The sequence below is a fragment of the Asterias amurensis genome, chromosome 2 (genome assembly GCF_032118995.1).
Source record: "Asterias amurensis chromosome 2, ASM3211899v1".
NCBI lineage: Eukaryota > Metazoa > Echinodermata > Asteroidea > Forcipulatida > Asteriidae > Asterias > Asterias amurensis.
Genome location: NC_092649.1, coordinates 21,261,177 through 21,278,462, shown reverse-complemented (window position 1 = coordinate 21,278,462; position 17,286 = coordinate 21,261,177). Strand labels below are relative to the sequence as shown.

Sequence of the window (17,286 nt, the reverse complement as noted above, 5' to 3'; positions counted from 1 at the left end):
GTTGACATGTTGACCCCACGGTGCTCACTTCAGTGAGCCCCTGACAAGAGCTAAATGAACTATCACTCACCGCTCTCGTAGTGACGTCATGCACCTGGGGCCAGCCCCAAGTGACCCACTCCATAAGCAGGGCACTTGGGACTGACCCGGGTGAGCCCCTGGAATGACATCAAAGCTATTTGAACGTACCGGGAGCAGACCGGGGTCGACCCAGGGAAGCTAATCTAACGCACCATTAGTGTGCATGGTGGCAAGTTGACATCAACAAGCTAATAATAATATGAACGAAGCATATTAAGTGCACTTGTGTCAATTGAGATAATTTCTTGACATTACATGCATCATTACATGAATATATGGGTAAACAGTTTTTGACAGCTCAAACAAAATTTGTAACCCAAAACACTCCCAACAATCGTACAAACACTCCCAAAATCCAAAATGTATACATGTACGTAGCCTTTCAGTAAGCAGTTACATGCAAGTCTTAGTAAAATATTTCACACATGTTCTTGAATAAATAATGATTACAGAACCAATGCCTAACAATGAGTTTGGTCGTTTGGTTGCCACATTTTACTATTTACTATTGTTATATACTTCTGGTAATCGAAACAAAGGATGTCTCATAAGTGAATTCGTAATCACTGTAGCTCACAAGCCTGAGGAAACATGTAAACAAGGGTGCTTGCTATCACTATGTGAACCAGAAACACCGGGGTTAAAGGAACACGTTGGCTTGGATCTGTCAAGTTGGTCTTTGAAAAGCGTTTGTCACCGTTTTTTATAAAATGCGTATGGGTAGAAAGATGTTGTAAAAGTAGAATACAATGATCCACACAAACATGCCTCGAAATTGCACGGTTTTCCTTTTACCTCGTCGACTAACACGGTCGGCCATTTATGGGAGTCAAATTTTTGCCTCCCATAAATGGCAGACAGTGTTAGTTCACATAGTAAAAGGAAAACAGCGCAATTTCGAGGCAAACTTGTGTGGATCATTGTTTTTTACTTTTAAAACATCTTTCCAACCGTATGCATTTTATAAAAAAAGGGTTACAAACGCTTTTTTATAGACCAACTCGTCCGATCCAAGGCAACGTGTTCCTTTAACTCCTACTCATCCACACCCAGTGTCCTGGGTTCCTTTCCTAGTACATTGGACCTATGGCTTAAAGGCAGTGGACACCTTTGGTAATTATTCAAAATACTTATCAGCATAAAACCTTACTTGGTAACAAGTAATGGGGAGAGGTTGGTAGTATAAAACATTGTGAGAAACGGCTCCCTCTGAAGTGGAGTAGTTTTTGAGAAAGAAGTAATTTGCCACGAATTTGATTTTGAGACCTCAAGTTTAGAATTTGAGGTCTCGAAATTAAGCATCTGAAAGCACACAACTTCGTGTGACAAGGGTGTTTTTTTCTTTTAAAGTTATCTCGTAACTTCGTGACCAATCGATCTCGAAATTTTCACAGGTTTGTTATTTTATGCATATGTTGAGATACAGCAAGTGAGAAGACTAGTCTTTGACAATAACCAATAGTGTCCAGTGTCTTAAATGTCCCATGAAAGTCTCAGGAAATAAACTTAAATGCACATTTGCTGCTAGATAAATACATATCTCCACTTTTTTCTTTTTACATACACACATACTGTAGTTGACACTTTCTGAAGCAGATAAAAACTAAACAAACTCAATACTTTTTAGAGCATTTTGTTGGAGTAACGTTAAACAAATTTGTGTGTGTGAGAGATTGGATGTTGCCAGCTTGGTGTTTATACATGTATCCCTTTGTGGGAGTTCCCTTGATGGGAAGATCATTCAAACAAACAAACAAACAAACAAACAAACAAACAAACAAACAAACAAACAAACAAACAAACAAACAAACAAACAAACAAACAAATAGTTAGTTACAGGATCAATGCAAATATTGCGTTCTGCTCAATTATTACTAAATATTTGCCCTTCACCGACACGGCTATTCAAAAACATTACCTTATTTATGAATTTTTCTAAATGAATTTAAATTAGTATGCAAATGTTAATTGTCCCCACACCAAAATGGAAGAAACTTTAAATAAATAGTGAACTTGCGGGCCCAACCATGCGTAAACCTCTTTTGAGGAAGTGTTGGCTCTGAAAAGAGCCGGTGTGGTCACGGCGTTTCAAACAGTATACTCTGCTCGTTTTCAGGAGAAATAGTTTCTTCCTATGTTGTATGTATCCACACCATGCAAAGCCTCAATCATGTCAATCAAAACAAAATGGAAGCGACTGATCCCACCAACAAACTTAACTGTCTCAGACAATTAAAATAAAACTGTAAAGTTAGCGTACATAAATTATGAAAAACATGCAGTGAGCTACAACCAATACCAAACATTCATGCATTTCAATTGAAGACCTGTATTTCAACACAAGCTTAAAAAACAAATGAATTGAAGGATAATTGATATATTAAGCATCTTCCTAAATTGTTTACAAAAGAGAAGAAAAAAATTGTATTAAGTTAGAGCCGATTCCACCTTCAGACCTTTACAAGGATTGCTGTTTCAGTTCATTATGTACAAACTATTTACTTCAAAAAGTTGAAAAATGCCCTCATTAAATCAAAACAAAACTGAATAATTACAAAATCAAATGAACGTATTATTGACTAAGAAGGGTGCTTTCCACAGCGAAATTCCTTGCATCACAACATCTTAATTTATTTTGACAGTCTATGTTGTTTTCATGTACTGTATCAATGGCCAAGTTGATAACAGTAAACACCAATGCATTAACAGTTAGCATTTTTTTTGTAGCATGTAAAATGCACCACGCTCTCACATGGTCAAAAACGCTAGTGATTTTATCACTTTAAACTCCTAACCCCAAACCCAAAATTATTGAAGTTGACAAACATAGAGCCATATCCAATCATCAGCTCATGTGTAGCCCATTAATCTTTATGTACATGGAACAAAAGAAGGTGCACAGTATTGATGAACTGTGTTGGTATAAACAAGTGAGAAAATATAATAAGCTGTAGCAAACTCCTTACTTGTCAACCAAAAGGATTTATGGTTCAAAGCCATTATACACTTTTGGTACAGAGAAAAGAAAAAAAAAGTTCACAGATTTACAAATCATTTACAGGGTTTACAGAAGGTAATGGTGAAAGACTTCTCTTGAAATATTATGTCATGAAATGCTTTACTTTTTGAGAAAACATTAAAACAATATCAATTCTCGATAGCGAGACCTACGGTTTTGTTTAAAACACATGTCATGGCACGGCGAAACGTGCGGAAACAAGAGTGGGTTTTCCCATTATTTTCTCCCGACTCCGATGACCGATTGAGCCTAAATTTTCACAGGTTTGTTATTTTATATATAAGTTTTTTAAACACAAAGTGTGGGACTTGGACAATACTGTTTACCGAATGTGTATAATGGCTTTAAATGCAAAAAAAAAATTTATTAATGGCCTGATGCTTCAACCCTTGCAGAGTCTTTTTCTCAAACGCTAAACGATAACGCAACAAACATGAACAGGTAACTAAAGTAACAAAAGCAGCGAAGTGGAAACACATGAATGGAGAGAGGGAGAGTCAGAAAGCACTCAAAACAAAGTGAGGGCTTTGCTTTTTTCTGAAAGACTCTGCTTTGAGAAAAGACTCTGCTGGGATCAAAACGTCAGGCCATTAATAACTTTTTTTTTTAATAAAAGCAAGTAACGCACTCCCCCTTTCAAAATGGCCGACTACTCCACTATTAATCTAGTAGGCCTAGGGCCTATAATATTTGAACAAAAATATAATACAAGTGCAATAAGTGAGTTTCACATTCGGTTATCATGCATTTATTAAAATGATTTGTGATGAACGCCCTCTCTATAGTTGTCTCTGATAACTATACAAGAAAACCAGCTGTGATGAGTTGCCAGTCTGATGAAGCCACTAGTCCAGTGTTGAAACATCACTGAACAATTTGTGACATTGTTCTCCATTTTTCATCCATAAATTGGAATTGGTAAAGTGAACATCTTCACTGAAGTGAGTATGCCCTACACTTGTTCAGAGTGTTTTGTTCTCAGGTCATGTTCTCATAGTTTGGGCGCGAGAACAGTGAACTTTGGCCAAGAACACAGCGCTCCCACTCAACCAATAAGTACAGATATTAACAATAGTTTTCATCCCCGCTGAGTCTTGAATTGTGACAGCCGGCCATTTCAAAACCCAAATACATTTCTATAATTTTATGTCTATAGCTGGTAATAAATTTGGGAACAGTCAGTTTGCTTTGTTCGACACAAAATTAGTAAAAAATTTACCCAGTTATTTTCCCCTGTAGGTTTATACCTTGATGTACCTCTAAGTTTCTGTTAGACCAATCATTGCACCATACATACATTAGAAAAGGCACGTTCATTTTGTGTGCAAACTCTTCCGTTATTTGATATTATAACACCCCTCACACACCAACAGAATTGCACAAAAATATAATCATTAGATTCAGTGAATAAGTACAGGTTATCCATGGGGTAATGTGGTAATCCACTAACCTACTGAATCGGCCTCAACCTTTAGGCAACTAGCTTGATATTTACTTTCAAAAATAGGCAACCAAGTTTCTTTAGCATATTTTAAAGAGAAAAGGCACAAATTGTTTACTTGTTAAAAAAAAAAAAAAAAATAACATCATAAATTTACGGCCAATAGTAATGCAACAATGTTACTTTGTTTTGCATTTAATTTAACCAGAACTGACCATTTTAGCTTCAACATTGATAAATAAGTCCAAACTCACGATGATGATCATGAGTCTATTGTAAGTGGTGGGTAGCCGTGTTATGAGTCTTGAGTAGCGATAGATATCTTGAAGTTGCTCAATGAGTACTACATGTTGTGTTGATAACACCCTGAGTTCCTCTGTGTGTTTTGTGTATTGATGAACACCAGATATTAACAATACGTTTGAGTTTCACACTGGGCCTTGACAGATACCTTATTTTAACGAGTCTTGAGTTTTACCTAGTGCAGTGAGCATTGGAAGGCACTCATCCACTCATCTCATCTTGCAGAGCAGAACGACTACTCAATATAAAACCAGCTACTCGAGCATTTCCTGTTGAGAAATCAAGCAAAATGGATGTTATTGCATACTTCGTTATTTTTTAGTGCGAAATTTAAAGACCTGCTTAAACGAACATGTCAAGTCGTGAACGTTGCTGAATCTGGTTTTAATGAATAAGGAAATCAAGTCACTCGATTATAAATAGGTTTCAATTGTGTAAAACAAAAATAATTTCGAATGCCCTTATCCAGCGCTTTTCTGAGAGATTTGCAAAAAGCCCGGTTAGTAATCACTCTAAAACGTCATAGTTGGAAGCTCCAATTTGCAAAGCCGCTTTGTTGCAGCGTGGAGGTGTAGCAAAGCAAACTCCCAGAGATGACGTCAGCAGCATTGTCCTTTGACTCGCGTCGTCAACGGCAGAAGTGTTTTTAGTTTTTCAAAACCTTTATGTTGGGGCCTGATTTTTTAATCGATAATTACGAAAAATTCAGAAGTGTACACATATCAAAATCACATTAAAATGGTTAACAAGTGCATTATAAACAAGTTAAAATACCATTTCCGGTTAAAACATTCCGCTCAGGTAGCTGTTTAAGATCTTCCTTTTGTGCCTGCAGCTCAAAATGTACGCAATGCATCCTTCAAGCTGTGTCCTCTTGTAACAGCTGCCTGTTTTCAGAGTTAATTTAGCCAGTCCCAGCGACCTTGATAGTCAACTGTTACAGAGACCACAAGGTTTGACCATGGACCAGGTAACACAGTGACGGCTTCTAAGTTCTATGTTGCATTAGATTGCCTGGCCGCTCAAGTCTACGCTCAGCATCCGACACTACTCGCCTCATGAAACCTAACTCAATCAAGTTTCTTATGTCAGCCTCAAGTCGCACATTCTCACATTTTGCTCTACACACCTGGAATGCACTCTCCACCTCAATTAGGAAATCTGACTCTCTTCAAACATTTAAGAAGTGTATCAAACATTCTCTATATCCTATCTAATGCGCTGCGTTCTTGACGTAGTGGCGCTATAAAAATGCCCTATATGTATGTATGTATGTATGCAATGAAGTTAATATGAGTTTGTTTGTACCTCATCTGATGAGTCATGGAATGTAGGTTGAGTTTCTAAATCAATAATCTTGTCCAGGGCATCTCCTTGACTAAGCTGAGAGTAGCGATACGACTCCAAGCTGTGGAAGTAAATAAATTTAATTCAATGTTTTCGATTTGAATTGAAACAGTTCATTCACAATTAAAAAATGTATTCATGGCCAGAGGCGAAATTAACACAACTGTACCTGTACACATTTAATACAAATGTTTTTTTGTTTTTTTTATTAACGGGGGAAGTAAAAATAGTAAATCAAAATTGCACTTTGTTAACCCTTATAAGGTGCTAAATAATTGGGTCTCATAATTCATCACTGCAATAACCTATATTTAAGCGCCTTGGGTACCTTGTTTGGTGCTATATAAGATGTTATTATTCAATATTATTATTATTATTATAAACAAGACGAGGTGATACCGCAGAATGTCAAGAAGTGAAATGTTTGTGATCAACTGTGAAACTTACTTTTGTTTATGGCAGGGCAGCTTATTATGTCTGTGTAGAAGAAAGAGCAGACCTCCAGAGAACATAACAATAACCAGTAGAATCATCACAATGGCTGCTGTCTTAGGTGCACCCTCCTGATTGGTAGAAAAATGGATTAATTATCAGATATTTTATCAGTTCAACATCCATTTAATATAAATGTTCGTGAGATTTGGCATTAAACTGTTTTCATCTTGTTAAACTATTTCTGTGACGCCACTCTATTGGTGAAAGTTTAGATTATTTTCACGAATCTACACTTTGTTACGAATCAACAGTTGAGTGTAGATTCATGACAAACTTTAGTAAATAGTTCAACTTGAAAGTGACTGTCTTTTCAAATTAAAAGATAGCATGAAGTGCAACCAAAACACAGCTGAAAATATGTTATCTTTCAATTTACAAATTGTTTTTTATTTGAGAAAAAATTACTTTAGTGAAACCATTTATCGTTAGCTGAGCTAACAACGTACGCTAGTGTTGTAACTATTGAGAAATCCAATTCATTGAAACTGTGTTACATAACCAATGGGGGAAATAGTTTAAGTCAGAGAATAGACTCTAAGTTGTAGATTCATGACTACAATGCACTCGTCTTCGGCTCATACATTCATTCACGAATCTGCACTTTCTCGTCCATTCTCCTTAACCCAACTTTCTAGCATTTGTCTCATTCTTCATGTTCTTAGGAAACCACTAAACTATCCCTTAGTTATCTTACCTGGTTAGCTGAACTAACGTTTTTACATTTCTCTTGAAGTTTATTAAAGCTCCTCTCTGGCTCAAAGCCGTAGACACACACATCGCCAGGAATCTTACGATACCTACCACAAATAGAAACCAAAAAATTGCAAATAACTTGTATTGAAATTCTAGTGTAGTTAAATACTTTAGACGCCCTTCGGTGTGAAAAGCGCTATATAAAAAAAAAAAAATTATTTTTATTATTGTATTATTAATTGTACTGCATTAGAGACACTGGACACTATTGTTAATTGTCAAAGACCAGTCTTCTCACTTGCTGTATCTCAACATATGTGAAAGTGTCGTGGCCGAGCGGTTAAGAGCACCGAATTCAAACTCTGGTGTTTCTGATCAGCATAGTGTGGGTTTAAATCCCCAGCCGTGACACTTATGTCCTTAAGCAAGACACTTAACCAATGCTTCGTCCTTCGGATGCCATTGGTTCCATGTGTTGTGTGACGCATGTAAAAGAACCCAGTGCACTTATCGAAAAGAGCAGGGGTTTGCCCCTGTGTTGCAGCTGTGGCTGCTGTATGCGCCGTAGCACCTTGTAAATCCTTATAAGGTGCTAAATAATTGGGTCTCAGAATTCATCACTGCAATAACCTATCTTTCTGAAAGTTTGTATATACTCAGCGCCTTAAGTACCTTGTTTGGTAGATACATACAAGCACTATATAAGACTTAGATATTATTATATTATTAATAACCAGCTCTGGTTCACATTAATCTAAGGTGTTACAAGCAAACTATCTTACCCCCATGTAGTGATTTGCTCCTCCACTCCATTAATGCAGATATCAAGGTTTGATGGATCAATACCAGGGCTGACTTCACATTCATCACTGGCAATGTCACGACTGAACCCAAAGTCACTACATATACATACAAGTAATTAGTGTCAATTATGTGTTCTGGTACTGGATATATGTAGACCCATTGCACAATGCACATCGCATTTGCACGCGCGTGTTTCTTTGGGGTTCAAAACATGCACAAAAGGATGTTACATGTGTTTACACGCGCAGTGGTGCGTAAACATGTGGACTATCCTTTGGTGCACATTTTGACCCCCAAACATGTGAACAGGAGATATGCGTGTGTGCGCCTGCACGTTGTGCCGTGGTTCTATACATTAATAAGGGAACCAATGTGTGGTGAAGAGGTTTTCAACTAGTGGTTTAATCCCAAAAAGTAAAATAAATGCAAAAATTTTAATTGTTCAATGATTTCTTTCAACACAACACCCCTCCAGCTATGAAATGGTAAAGCCTTCCGCCACCCTCGGGTAAACAACTCCTTATAAGGGAATGCTGTGCGCGTCGCGCGTATCACATGATGTGGCACAACTGTCCCGGCCGTTGCTCTCGACCAATAGGAATGAAGCTCGCGTGTCACGCCCATGTTTCAACTCTTTTTATTGGTCATAAACAAAGGTTTATACACACCCACGTGACGCGCTCTCCACCAATAGAAATAGTGAAACTGTCTGAGGTATTTATGAATGTAGCACAACTGCCAGCTGAGTGTCAACTTCTAAATGACTGGTTGCCATAAAAATTGCTGTGCTAATATTAGCAGGCAAATAAATGTTTACTCTTTTTGTAAAATGTTTTTCTCTTTTAATATGGGGAATACTCATTTATATATATAGTGATTTAGTTCGCCTAGGCTGCCGTTTGTTTTTTGTATAACATTTTTCTGTTGAATGAATGAATGAATGAATGAATGAATGAATGCTAGTTACCATTCATAGTCATCTTTATTGCAGAGACACGGCTCAGATCGCTTGGGTGTGTTTTGATGAGAATAGCTCAGACGACATCTTGAATCTGGCTTCACTCTCTCAAAGGTTTCTTTCAATCCAAGAAGGCAGCCTTTCTGGTTATTGGACTCATGGGGAACCCATTCTATGAAGTTTGCTGCTTTACCTGCAAACAGATAAGGATTGTGAGGAAATCAAAAAACTTTGGTAACAGTGCATTATTCTTTAGTTGCAGAAAGACACACAAATAAGCAGAATATAGATTCCATGTAATACTTTTAAGTAGTTTGGTACTGAGCTGTTTATGATCTCTACTGATGACTTAAAGACACTGGACACTATTGGTAATTGTCAACGACCAGTCTTCACAGTTGGTGTATCTCAACAAATGCATAAAATAACAAACCTGTGAAAATTTTAGCTCTATCGGTCGTCGAAGTTGCGAGATAATAATGAAAGAAAAAACAACCTTGTGAAACGAAGTTGTGTGCTTTCAGATGCTTGATTTCGAGACCTCAAATTCTAAATCTGAGGTCTCAAAATCAAATTTGTGGAAAACAACTTCTTTCTCGAAAACTACGTCACTTCAGAGGGGAGCTGTTTCTCACAATGTTTTATACTATCAATCTCTACCCAATACTCTTAACCAAGAAAGTTTTTATGAAAAAAATTATTTTGAGTAATTACCAATAGTGTCCACTGCCTTTAACCATAGCTTGTTAATATCTGATCTTGTGTCTAGATATCACAGTTTGCGGGGTACATAATAAAAGAATAAAAGAGTAGGGATGAGTACTTAAACTGTCATTATCAACCGTTTAAACACCCCCACGTGACGCGCTCTCCACCAATAGGAATAGCGAAACTGTCTGGGGTATTTATGAATGTTAAATAACTATTACAGGAGCAAAACTTTGTTTAGGTCAGAAATCCATGTCCTTTCTGCATTGTATTTATTTATTTTATTTTAATTCTTCGGAAAAACAATAAAACAAGCACAGGCTGTCCAGGGAAGGGCAAAAGTAAAAAAAAACTGTCATCAAAAAAGATGTGCCCTCCCAGACTTAGCTCATAAAAAAAGGAAAACATTTTTTACACTATACATAACACTCCCTAAAATTGCAGTAAAAACTAAAACAAAAGATGGCAAGTAAAAAGCAATACACAAATGGTATATACAAGAACTACCGTATAAAACATACTACATTAAAACTAAAGCCCTTAATTGTCAAAAAATAAGCAGAAACACCAATACGAGATGAAAGGGGGGGGGGTAGTAAAATAATAAATGGGTAGTGTACAATGCTTTAACATGTGCAGAATTTTTCTAGATAAAGCAGTACGCAATACGAAAATATGGAACTATGTGCTTTGCTTGGCATGTATTCTATCTCTAGAAAATTGTATCAGGAATACATTCACTAGAATTCCAATTTTTGAGGATAAATAAGTTACCAGTAGGCTATATTTCTGACTGACAGTGGGCATTTGGTGTGAGTTATTCTATTGACCCCTTGCATGCGCGTCACACGCAGTGACTAATGCGACGCTCACCATGTCGGTGGGCAGTTAGGTTTACGTGTATTATAGCCGCGTCGCCTAAAATGCGCACTTCACTCCATAACGCACAGCATAGTGTTATATATAAAAACGCACAGTGAAATTGCCCACCAGTATGGCGCATTCAAGATTTTTCTGATGATGACGTCAGGTGAATTGGGTCAATACTTACATTCTGTTGTTAATATAGCACTAAAATCCACAGTGATTACTCTCCATTTACGATCTTGAGGTCCGAATCCCCAGATGCTGATGTTAAGTGACTTGGCGCTTGGTTCAGGTAGTAGTCCAGTGATGGTCAATGGTTCAGAATAAAACTCATATTCATTCCAACAATGACCCTCATCATAAGAAAACCTACAAGATAACAAATAACATAAGTGATGTTTGAAGCTTTGAATAAGGGAATAAGAGTGGTGAGGTTATATACATGTAGTTGGTTTGTGGTAACACCATGTGCGTATCTACTTGCCAGGTAAAGTTGTTCTTAAGAGAACAGCCTTTCTTTATTCTACTACTGCGGAGTAGATTGTTCGGGTGTTCGGGAGCCTTCTCAGTTCTGAAAAGAACTGTCCTGCTTTTAACTATTACCCGGGCGGATTGTAAAAAAGAAAATAGGCTGGGACTACTACAAGTACTTTAGCTTATGGATCGTAATTAACTGTACCACCGTGGAGTCAGTTCTTAAATTGGTCTCAACGTTTCGACTAGCTTGCTCTAGTCATCATCAGGAGACTGACGATGACCTCACCATGAAATGCCTCAAATCCTATATAGTGGTGCTGCTCATTTAAAACCTTGCAGGGTTGTCGCTGTGTGAGAGAGATCTTTTATCGCATATGGCCAAGACTCTGCAAGGTTTTAATAGAACGTTCAAGACCGAGTCATCACTCTTTTATTCCCATTCATAAATGCCCTTAGCATAAAAAAGTTGGAAAAACTTGTTAAAATTTCTTATCATGATCTCATGCTCCATTTCGTATTAAGTTATAATAGTTTGTGAATTCCATATAAAATTAAACAAATTTTCAAAAAGATAACCCTATTTAAATATTGTTTTACTTTGTTCAACATGTTCAAGTATTTTCTGTGAACCTTTAATGTTTAAAAAAAAAACATAAACCATCTTCAGTTTAGTAAAAAGTGACTGGACAAATTAATGTTGCAATAACCATTTTCTTACTTGATAGTGTTTGTCGAATCCTTTTCAGCAGGTATAGCGAGTAGCAGGCCTCCATGATTGGTTATTGTGTAATGATGGGGTCCCACTAAAGCTCTAGTCCAATTATAACCCCCATCGTTGGATACAAATACATCTGGTGCATGGGTCTCCAATGAATCAGCAACGTTTCCTGTAAGCAACAAATAAACAGTAACTAATAATAATAATTTTTGGGGTTGAACAAAGAATTGACTAGAGTGGGATTCGAACCAATGACGCTCTACCAACTGAGCTTGCTAGCCCTTTATTGACGCTGTCCCTATTTTGTCAATATCTTTATTCAGGGGTGCCAGTCAGAAGCCATACAACCGTTAACTGCCGTGTAGCCAGGGATCACACCCAAACTACGATACAACCTGGGAAGCGGCAGCTAGGGGATCACCTTAAGGGGACGCGACTTTTTGTTTCAGATATCAATATCCCTTGTGATTTATATTGATAAAAATAAAAATAATAACTCGTTCTTACATAGTGCATTTTACCTAAACTAAATCAATGTGCTTTACATTAGTGCCCTGGTCATTAGGCCTAAACATACTTGTTACATCCCTATAATCTTTCTCAACTCCCTGGGTAGTATATAAACCAGAGCTGTCGGGCGCTCGGATGGCTTATTCAAACACAATACCAACCTCTACCCTCGCAGGTACCCATTTATACCCCTGGGTGAAGAGAATCAATTACAGTCAAGCATCTTGCTCAAGGACACATGTGTGCCGACAGGGATTCAAAGCCACAATCAGATGACTTAACCACCAGAGCTTGAATTTGATTGCTCTTGACTGCTCGGCCATGACAACCTAGTAAAAATGTCAGCATTCAAACTTCCCCAAGCCACCAGGATAGCTCGGTGATCTAGCAATATGCACAGGTTGTGGGTTCGAATCCCAACCGAGTGATTTGCCTGTGGAATTTTCAAAGAACTCAGGAAAGTACTGAGTAAACAGTGGTTAATATACGTCGGTGTAGGGTACGAGCAAATTATATTCATTATCCCCGATGCAAAACTAACATCCCTTAGATTAGCAGCTTACCATGAGCTAGTATGAGTCCAGTTGCATTAGGTTGGCTGAGTGGGGCAGAGGGAGCATTCACTCCTTTAAACTGACTGTAGTGATTATGAATCTGGAGATTACAAGACTGTAAAGAAAAATAACAATATGTAAGTCATCAACTTAAAATACTAACAACTTCCTAAGTCTCAAATACAACATAAATAAAACTAAAACTACGAATTAGCTAGTTGGTTTAGTTTTTCTATCCCCTTCCCCTAAACTTTTGGAAACAGGTCCCCCTCCCTCCATTTTGTTTTAGGTACATATTTAACGAATAGGCAAATAATTTTTGCTTGTGCTCGTGCGTACTCCATGTTATAAACTAGGCATTAGTCGCTTGCATAGCTAGCGCAGAAATTCGGCACAGAGAATTCGGCGGTAAGTAGAGCCATGGAATTGGGCCTTGGTTTAAAACAGCACCAGCTATGGCTTTAAAAGATGTTTAATAACAGGTAAAGATGGTCACATGACACCTTTCAACCAAGGACAACCAAACTGTCAGGGGTATGTAGAAATAATAAATAACAAAATAAATAGATACATTTTAAATAATTTTTACAAAAACAAAATGTAACATGCCTGTGATATTTTTTCACAGGACTCGGGAAAGTACTGAGTATACAGTGCTAACACACATCGGTGTATGGGTAAAAACCAAAATTAAAAAACAAAATGGTTAAGCAACATGAGCTCACGGTAGCAGAGTCTTTACACTTGGAATCTTTGGGAGCCTTGACTGGTTGCCACACCCCACCTCGGTCAAACGTAATGACTGTATGTACACTTTGGTCGGTACTCTCTACTTGACTAGCAAGGTAAACACCACGAACTGACGTCACTCGATAAAAATCAGTAATTGTAGAACCTTCAGGGAACTAAACAAAACAAGGAAAACAAAAGTTAATCTTGTTACTAATGATAATAATAATATCAAAGTCTTATATAGCGCACGTATCTACCAAACAAGGTACTCAAGGCGCTGAGTATATACAAACTTTCAGAAAGATAAGTTATTGCAGAGATGAATTCTGAGACCCAATTATGTAGCACCTTATAAGGGTTTACAAGGTGCTATGGCGCATACAGCAGCAACAGCCAGGAACACCGGGGCGAACCCCTTCTCTTTTCGAAGTGTACTGGGTTCTTTTACATGCGTCACGCAACACATGGGACCAACGGCTTTACGTCCCATCCGAAGGACGAAGCAATGGTTAAGTGTCTTGCTTAAGGACACAAGTGTCACCGCTGGGGATTAGAACCCACACTTTGCTGATCAGAAATACCAGAGTTTGATTTTGGTTATCTTAAGCGCTCGGCCACGACACTTCCATTGGTTTGCATAACTTTGTATTAAATTTATTGGTGTACATGTAGGCCCCTAAATATTATTTGTAAAATGGATTAAAATGGGTCATACTCTAACATAGGGGGTATCTTCAGGCTTTTGTCATCTCGTTTAAACATGTGCACTAGTGACTAAAACTTAAAGGCAGTGGACACTATTGGTAATTACTCAAAATAATTATTAGCATAAAACCTTTCTTGGTGACAAGTAATGGGGAGAGGTTGATGGTATAAAACATTGTGAGAAGCGGCTTTCTATGAAGTGCCATAGTTTTCGAGAAAGAAGTAATTTTCCACGAATTTGATTTCGAGACCTCAAATTTAGAACTTGAGGTCTCGAAATCAACCATCTAAACACACACAACTTTGTGTGACAAGGGTGTTTATTTCTTTCATTATTATCTCGCAAGTTCGATGACCGATTGAGCTCAAATTTTCACAGGTTTGTTATTTTATGCATATGTTGAGATACACCAACTGTGAAGGCTAGTCTTTGATAATTACCAATATGTCCATTGTCTTTAAGGAGGTGGAATACTCTTTGAATATATATTTATTTCTTTGATTTTATCAATGTTGGGCACACTTATTTTAATGAAGAATGCGTTCTTGCTTACACAGAGCTGTAGGGACTTTGACATGATGAAACAAACGTTCACTTAAACTGGATCCCCACAATAAGATTCTTTAAAAAAGAGAATAATAGACACCAATAGCTAGTCCCTTGAACTCTGTGTACAAAACTTTTAGTGTCATATAATGGAATACAGAGATGATGTGCAATCATACAAATTGTCTATAGACCGCATTGAATATGACGTCACCGTTCAAATATATGCCCTACAACATGGCGTCTGTGAGCGTGTATGTGGGTATGTGCTACATGTGCCGTAGAAATAAAATCGGGAATGCTGCGTGCTGTGTATTTCATTGATGTACACATTTGGACACGCACGCGGTTATTCAATACGGTCTATAGATTGATTGTACATGTAGTTGTGTAAAAAGCTTCCTACCAGATGTTGTTCCAGTGAGACTGAAAAAACAATCCCATCTGCATCAGATGTGTAGAGAGTTCCAGCACCAGTATCTATAGGAGATATTCCAATATTAATTATCAAGGTGTTCACAATAACAATATAGGACAGGTAGATGTAAAACAAATCTCGATGACAAATTTTTATTAGATTTTCGCAGGACTGTATTTCTATGAATGGTACACAGTTCTTCAGATGCACTAAAGAAATACCAAAGCAACCCACTGATGAGAGCTCTGCGGTTTAAGTGGCTGGTTAAATATCATGGTTTCTCTGACACCCAATCTCAAACGAGGTAAATTACCGGCGGGTTAAAAAAAGAATTGTCCCGGACGGTACCTACATGTACATGGTTCAAACTACAAAGCTGGTCATATTAACTCCATGGTTAAAGGCAAATTAGTTTTTAGAACCATTCGATTGTTTAAACCCTAATTCATAAATACCTCTAGACAGTTTCGCTATTCCTATTGGTGGAGAGCGCGTCACGTGGGTGTGTATAAAACTTTGTTTATGACCGGTAAAAAGTGTTAATTCATGGACGTGACACGCGACCTTGCACCTGTTCTTATAAGACAGTTTCTTCATTCCTATTGGTCGAGAGCAACGGCTGAAACAGTTATGCCACATCACGCGATACGCGCGACGCGCACAGCATTCCCTTATAAGGAGTGGTTTACCCGAGGGCGGCATAGGGCTTTACCATTTCATAGCTGGAGGGGTGTTGTGTTGAAAGAAATCATTTAACAATTATCATTTTTGCATTTATTTTACTTTTTGACCAAAAAGTGATGATATTTTTGACTGAAAAGGTATTTATGAATGGGAATCAAAGTGTGTTGAAACGGTTTTCAACTAGTGGTTTAAACCCGCCGAGGCCTGGTTCTTTGTAATTATCAAGAACCAGGCCTCGTTGGGATTAAACAACTAGTTGAAAACCTCTTCACCACACATTGATTCCCTTAATAAATGTAGATGTACATGTATACTATAAAACTAACCTGTACAAATTTAATTTAAAAAAGTCAAATTTTTCACATATCGCCAAAAACCTGTGCATAAAAACCGACATCTTTTAACGTAACCACATTACTTTGACAGTTGGAAGTGAAGTGTCTCTCACAATGCTTTATAATACTATCGAAAGCTACTGTAGGCTTCCAACCAAATGTTTTGATTGTCATTATTTAAAAGAGTGATAACCAAACTTACCTCCCTCGTTGTCCACATGCATAAATACCATGCCTTCATTCATGTCCAACACAGAAAAGAACTACAGAATAAATGCATAGAGAAGTATTAGTTATGTGAACATGCTACAGTTAGAGCCCTTTTTGAATATCCAAACTGTAGATTTCTAATCTTGTCAACTTCATTCCAAGCCAATAATGAAACAAATCTCACAAAAAAACCATCACCCTAAGCCCACCCGCCCTTAACCCTATCGCCCCAAACCCACCCCCCCTAAACCCCATCGCCCTAAACCCAACTGACCTAAAGCCCTTAAAACCCTAAGCCGGACTGCCCAAACCCAATGGCCATAAACCCCAACTGACTTACCCTATCATTGTTAACTAAAGGTAGTTGTGTTGGGTTCCATGTTCTGCCATCATCCTTAGACACATACAGCAGTCTACTATATCACCATCGCCCTAAACCCACCCGCCCTAAACCACATCGCCCTAAACCCCACCGCCCTAATACCGACAGACTTACCCTATCATTGTTAACTATAGGTAGTTGTGTTGGGTTCCATGTACTACCATCATCCTTAGACACATACAGCAGTCTACTATATCACCATCGCCCTAAACCCACCCGCCCTAAACCCCATTGCCCTAGACCCCACCGCCCTAATACCGACAGACTTACCCTATCATTGTTAACTATAGGTAGTTGT

General features: G+C 37.9%; 1 protein-coding gene across 1 annotated transcript in view; it reads right to left on the bottom strand.

Moving 5' to 3' along the window:
• Positions 1-1,031: 1,031 nt before the first annotated feature.
• Positions 1,032-17,286, bottom strand: part of LOC139953648 (sortilin-like) — a 28,571-nt gene continuing 12,316 nt past the window's right edge. Inside the window, exons 10-21 of the mRNA XM_071953155.1 lie at positions 16,599-16,659; positions 15,366-15,439; positions 13,701-13,880; positions 12,985-13,090; positions 11,912-12,080; positions 10,901-11,085; positions 9,151-9,334; positions 8,162-8,278; positions 7,381-7,483; positions 6,639-6,754; positions 6,153-6,252; positions 1,032-5,113 (exon numbers count right to left, since the gene is read on the bottom strand). Of these exons, the coding sequence (XP_071809256.1) occupies positions 5,099-5,113; positions 6,153-6,252; positions 6,639-6,754; positions 7,381-7,483; positions 8,162-8,278; positions 9,151-9,334; positions 10,901-11,085; positions 11,912-12,080; positions 12,985-13,090; positions 13,701-13,880; positions 15,366-15,439; positions 16,599-16,659 (1,410 nt within the window). The 3' untranslated portion in view covers positions 1,032-5,098. The remainder of the gene's footprint in view (positions 5,114-6,152; positions 6,253-6,638; positions 6,755-7,380; positions 7,484-8,161; positions 8,279-9,150; positions 9,335-10,900; positions 11,086-11,911; positions 12,081-12,984; positions 13,091-13,700; positions 13,881-15,365; positions 15,440-16,598; positions 16,660-17,286) is intronic.